This window comes from Sardina pilchardus, chromosome 4, assembly GCF_963854185.1.
Source record: "Sardina pilchardus chromosome 4, fSarPil1.1, whole genome shotgun sequence".
Lineage (NCBI taxonomy): Eukaryota > Metazoa > Chordata > Actinopteri > Clupeiformes > Clupeidae > Sardina > Sardina pilchardus.
In genome coordinates this window covers 35,174,670-35,180,922 of record NC_084997.1, presented here as the reverse complement: position 1 = coordinate 35,180,922, position 6,253 = coordinate 35,174,670, and the positions used below count along the sequence as shown (strand labels likewise).

Sequence of the window (6,253 nt, the reverse complement as noted above, 5' to 3'; positions counted from 1 at the left end):
CTACAGTACCTGCCATTGCCCCAGGGGTGGCAGGCAGAGGCCTGAGGTGGCACAGCAGGTATTGCCCCAGGGGTGGTGGGCAGAGGCCTGAGGTGGCACAGCAGGTATTGCCCCAGGGGTGGTGGGCAGAGGCCTGAGGTGGCACAGCAGGTATTGCCCCAGGGGTGGTGGGCAGAGGCTTGAGGTGGCACAGCAGGTATTGCCCCAGGGGTGGTGGGCAGAGGCCTGAGGTGGCACAGCAGGTATTGCCCCAGGGGTGGTGGGCAGAGGCTTGAGGTGGCACAGCAGGTATTGCCCCAGGGGTGGCGGGCAGACCTGAGGTGGCACAGCAGGTATTGTGCCATTTGCAGTGCACGAGATGGCAACGGTGGATAAAGAGAAACAAATTTGTCATCATCAACTGGGTGTTTTTTTTCAGTCTTTTGAACATAAACACTTGTAGTATTTCCAGCAAAGGTGTCCTCTCTCTCAACAATGGTATGTATTATTTATTTACTTTTTTACCCATACTTTTCTCCTCTCTGTACTGTGCCTAGCCTCTGTTTCCCACGTCTCATACAAATCAGGCCAAACTAAAATGTACTTTCCCTTCCATTTTATCCCTACATTCTTACAACCTGGTACTAAAACTAAACACCGTCTTATCATTATCTATAGGACCTTGATGAATTACATACAATGCAAATCAAAAAAGGGCTGTCATGATGAAGAAAGTTAACTGTAAGACAGCTGTTGTTACTTCAGACTAGGGCAGTTGGCCGCAGAGGTAGAGATGGACAAATGAAACTTTGGTGAAGCACTGAACAACAGTTTCAAAATGGGGTCATTACTCGAAGTTTCAGTAACAGCGACCTCTCCTGGTGAAGCCACAAGGCTGCATCTCACATTGAGTCAAGTTACCAATATTTTGAGCATGTACTATTGATTGAACTATGATTGTTTTTGTGGTAGACTTTGTCATACATTGGGAATATGCACTTGATTAAGTGTATTAAGTTGTTTTTTCTTGTTTACTGTTCTATACATGAGATATTTTCATTTGTTTCAGACATGCAACCTATAGTTGGTAGGAAAGTGCTAAAACAGTAGTATTATATAGTTAAATTCAACATTTCTGATACCTACATTTTTCATAAATGCAATTTTCAGCAAGTCATTGCTGGCTATAATAGCATTACTGACCTAAGGAAGTCTGATCATCTGGCGCAGAATGACCCTGCTGACTGCACTAGGTTGAATTTTTTAAGGTTGAAGGTTGAAGGTCTTGAATTTTTTAAAGTTGAAGGTCTTGAATTTCCCCTTGGGAATCTATCTATCTATCTATCTATATATCTATCTATCTAACTATCTAGGTGGTAATTACTTCAGATTCAGAGTTGTGATAACAATGACTTTAATAGGGGTTGAGAAAGGGTGAACAACACAAAACAATCAAAACAGGACGGACTCGGAGACAAAAGCCCCATCATCTTCAGTGTGGTAAACAACAGATTGAATAAGGAACATGACCAATACAGTTTCCTTAGCCTGGAAAACCAGCGCCAACTGCTGGACGACAAAATGTTTTGCCTGCATTTGGGTCTGGCCTCGGACCACTGTACATTTTGAAAACACTGCCCTGAATCTGGCAGATGGCAACTAAACCAATCACAACGCAGAGATGTGTTTTGAATCAACGCGGGCGGGGCAGAGGGCTCTGGGGCGGGGTTTTGAGGGAGCGTTGGCCTATAGGCACAGACACGGTTTGAAAGACAACGGGTTGTGCTCATCAACAATGTTCCGTTGTATCCATTCATCGGAGCCAGACTAAATTAGACATCCAATCCATTTAGGCTGCATGGTTTATCAGGCTACAGTTTCCTAGCTGTATCCTCAGTGTGCTATTTCAGTGTCCACACAGCCATTTTCTCTACATTATAAGGATCCCTCTTTTGCCTCAGAGGGGTGCGTTGTGACACTGCCACATGATGAATGAATGTGTGTGTATGTGTGTATATTTCACAGTTCCATTGAAGAAAAACATGTTTATTATAGAGAAATCCTTGCTAGGTTAAACATTTTCTATGATGTGTGTGTTTTCAATTTGTGTTTTGGCTGCAAGATAATGCCTGAATAATACAGGTGATCAGAGATGTTTATGTAAAGGCTGCACTGGTGCTTTAAGGTACCACCTGGGGAAGGAAAGGGGTGGAGCTAAGGTGGCTGGAAGCAGGAAGTGAAGGACAATTAGATGTTTGGCAATGAAGATTGAAGGAATTGAAAAGGATTTTACTAGGATTCCTTGGGAATTTACTGACTGTCTTACAGGTGAGACCAATCTGGTTTATTTTTTCCATTTTTGTGTTGCAATGCTTTGAAGCTTGATTTTTTTGTGTTGATTTTTGGCTACAGTGGTTTTGGACTTTGATGGACTTCTGGGGAAGGGGAAATTGTTTGATGTGTGCAATTGTTGTTGTGTGTTCAAGAATTTGCTTGTGCTTGAGTTTGTGTTTGTGCTTGTGCTTGTGCTTGTGCTTGTGGGTTTGATGGTGATTAACTTAACTCATTAATTCATATATATATATATATATATATATATATATATATATGTATATATAAATATATATAAACAGTGTACGGCTGAGCTGAATGTAAACATGTATATTGAAAACATTGTAGGCCTAGCCTATGCCATCAGATGCACTGAAATGGTCGCACATTAATGAAATGTCAATTTCAACGTCATTGTGTAATACAGGCGGCAAGGAAAGTTGGCATTCAGATGTACTTAGTATCGCAACATCAATGCTAAAGGACAACTTAGAATATGGAGGGCAAGAATGTATTCCGACACACAATAGCTATACTGATCCAGATCCCCAATGTGCACAGCACACAGCACCTAGACTTAGATTTGCATCAAAACTATCAGTGTAACACACTTTATGTAAACTTCTCGACAGCTCACAATGACCCAAGCTGATGAGGTGCGCGTACAGTATGCACTACTATTACTGCTGTACGCTCAGGAGTCCTAGAGATATTGCGTCTCATGAGGGCTTTGAGCAGCAGGCTGTAGCTGTCGTACCATGTGCCATACATGTCCTATCATATCCTCTGAGCTCAGTCTATGGGTGTAGTGATGCATAACTGCAGCTCATGAGCTTGGTTTGTTATCAGCTGCCAAGATGTTCAATGTCTCACACTGAGAGTGTTGATGCTAATCTAAGTCTCTGGGCTTATGCTGTGTGCTGTGCAAATTGGGGATCTGGATCAGAGACAATGGCTATTGTGTGTTTAGGCTAATAGAAATGTTCAACTAGTGGATGCTATTATACTGTACAACGTATGTTCTTGTTTTATGTGTGTGGTAAATTCTCGCATGTGTCTTAATGAAATCTGGACATTTAAGTAGCTACACTTCTCTGTTGATCTATTGACACTAATAATGTGAATTTTGTGTAAATGAAATAAGGTCAGATTTGAGCCGTTTGAATACTGGACGTGTAACCTATTTGGGTGTGTTCTTGTTGGCTTAGTTGGGCAGCAAACCGTCTTCCCCTGACCGTCCTCCCCCTGCATTTGCTTTAAACTCTCTAACTGTCCTCTCCTCTCCTCTCTGGTCCTCTTATGTTTGACCATCGCTGACCAGAGGCTCCTGCTGTTGGTCCCTCTCAGTCGCTCCACGTTGCGCTTTGCGCTTTTCAGGAGAAGAATCACAGCACTTGTGTAGACCTGCAATGGACACAGAGCTTTAAATCAAGCCATGAGGCACACATGAAATGAACAATCTCTTTTCAAGCTATTATGATTATTTGATTTGTGAATATCTTTGTAACATTATCATTAATAGGAATCAAATGCAATGACTTTATTATCACTGAAGCTGAAACTATTACACTTTCAATGTAGTAAGTAGGAGGAATTCAGCGCTAAACAAGATCCGAGCTGTGTTGTACTGTAAGCAGGAAGTGACACAGGCTGTGTTGTACTGTAAGCAGGAAGTGATCCGAGCTGTGTTGTACTGTGAGCAGGAAGTGACACAGGCTGTGTTGTACTGTGAACAGGAAGTGACTCACGTGGCCGGAGCACAGCCAAAACAAGGGAGATCAGCACCAGCAGAGCAACAGGCACTTTCACAGCGTTTCCAGCCACCTTCCCACCTTCATGCGATGGATTCGCTAAACAAACAAAGTCAATTGTGTTTATTTAACGATTGCAATACACGTATGGGGTATCATTAGCTCATTCAACCAGACTTGTAAACACAGGGCAGGAGAAACTCTATCTCACCGTCATCCCTCTTCCGTGTGTGGAGGGTGGTCTCCTTCAGGGTCTTGCCCCTCTTTAGGTCATGAGTTGTCCCAAGTGCTAAGATGGTAAATCATCCAAAGCATAGAATTATTTATTGTAATATGAAGCAGCCTGTTTATACCCACATATTTTTTCACTGTTGAGTTAATGCTAACAAAGCTTAATTACCCTTACCGTCTTCCTTCAACACCAGTAAGGTAGCATAGCCCTGGTACTCAGGCCCCCTGCTTCCATCATACATTGCAAGACACTGAAAGGTGGTGAGGTTGTCATGCTCAGAGACGTTGTGTAACTCCACGCTGAAGTTGCCAGACTGCAGTTGGCTGGTGAAGAGCCGGGTTCTGTTGCGGTAGGCAGGGGCCTGATGTTCAAACTCCTCCTGGCCTTTGTTGAAGATGTGAACCACCTGGTATGTGTTGGCTGTTTGCCAGTAGACTCGGATGGCATCCAGAGAAGAAGGTGGGTGTGGGAGCAGACAGGGTAGAAGAGCAGACTCTCCCACAGTCACCTGCTGCAGGCCCTCTGTGTTGGGAACCTGTTTAGGGGTGTGTGAAACCACTGCTCCTGAAGAGAGAGGAGGACTCATCATGTTACTCTCAAACATAATACAGCCCCTGGGATAGAGTAGACACACACACACACACACACACAATATCATTGTCATGAAGAACACAGCCCCTGAAACAGGGACAAAACCCACTTCTGTATTCACTATACACTTCTAAGTAAAGGGTGTAGGATCGCCAGTAATGTGAATGTTCAGCCATTGACAAAATTCGATATTATAGGTGGCACAAAGTTGGTGGGGGGACCCCAAATTAAGTTCTGCTGGAAGCCTGCGCTGATAAGCCATAGACCTACAGTGTACAACATAAAGCATAGAACATAGAGTATGTAGAGTATAGAGTTGTTTTGAAAACACCTAGTTATACTAAGTTCATACATTTAACTGTATTCTTGTCTCGCACATACACACACACACACACACACACTCACACACACACCTAGCAGAGGAGATGGTGTACTACGTAACATGTGACGATGGCGTGACGTAAGTGACATGCGCAATGTAGATGCCGTCATGTTGCTCGAACCACATGGTGTAGATGTGCTTTACAATTATGAATGATTAGAATCATGCCCCATCGTAGATCATAGGCCCTCCATCAATGACTGAATATGAACATAAAGTACCAGTATGCAGTTTTACAACAGCTAATGTATTTCCACAGATGGGACACACACAGGTGTGATGTAGCTAACGAACACTAACACTCGTAAGCAACGTACACAAGCATGCACACACTAAAGACTCAATTTCAATCTGATCTCATCATCTGGGTTGTGTGGATTGTAAACTTACCAGATACTATCCCCTCAAGCAGAACAATCCAGATTAAGAGGTATTCAGCCTTCCTTATCTCGACAGAAAGCCAGCCACGACAAACAAACATGCGTGAATCGATAAATCAAGAAGTGGTTCCCATGTATTATTCTAAAGTATGACGTTTCAAACGATTCGGTAAAGTCTTGGTCTCCAGCCACTGCTCGGCAGAATGCTGGTTTCTACAGTAGATCTACTCTGATGGGCTCTTCCGCCTTCTATTTCCCACAAGGCAATTGGTATCAGCCTCAAGGAGGAAGTAAGCAACAGTGTTTATGTTCACGGCGGTATTCCAAGTACATGGTCTAAGTGAACTCAGAGTAAGTGGTAAACCTCCCACAGCAAGAGCCCTATGCCATTGTTGTGTTCGGATAATAAAGCCGCACAGCTCTTCTATTGGGAGCTTTAGCGCTTCCTCTGCGTCAACTCACCCAGGTTTGTCACTAGACCACATACTTGGAATATCCACCTGAGCCTGTCTGCAGAGAGCCGGTTCAGCCCCTATATGAACTCCATCGCACATGCAATCTCTAGCAGTTCCGCTGGGAATTATGGGCCCAAAAATGAACACACACA

General features: G+C 43.5%; 1 protein-coding gene across 1 annotated transcript; it reads right to left on the bottom strand.

The window, feature by feature from the left end:
- Positions 1 to 2,617: 2,617 nt before the first annotated feature.
- Positions 2,618 to 5,894, bottom strand: LOC134077923 (uncharacterized). The gene is made up of 5 exons (XM_062533560.1): positions 5,657 to 5,894; positions 4,468 to 4,857; positions 4,273 to 4,350; positions 4,059 to 4,160; positions 2,618 to 3,714 (listed from the first exon to the last, which is right to left on the bottom strand). The coding sequence occupies exons 1-5, from the start codon at positions 5,745 to 5,747 to the stop codon at positions 3,608 to 3,610; spliced, it is 768 nt and encodes a 255-aa protein (XP_062389544.1). The 5' UTR covers positions 5,748 to 5,894; the 3' UTR covers positions 2,618 to 3,607.
- Between the last annotated feature and the right edge of the window lie 359 nt (positions 5,895 to 6,253).

What these genes read in the sequence shown, in the direction of transcription:
- LOC134077923 (XM_062533560.1), bottom strand. Translation starts at nt 5,747, where the DNA reads ATGTTTGTTTGTCGTGGCTGGCTTTCTGTCGAGATAAGGAAGGCTGAA. An exon ending in GCTTGAGGGGATAGTATCTG is followed by an intron (nt 4,858 to 5,656) that starts GTAAGTTTACAA and finishes CTCTCTCTTCAG; the next exon opens with GAGCAGTGGTTTCACACACC. An exon ending in CACACGGAAGAGGGATGACG is followed by an intron (nt 4,161 to 4,272) that starts GTGAGATAGAGT and finishes TTGTTTGTTTAG; the next exon opens with CGAATCCATCGCATGAAGGT.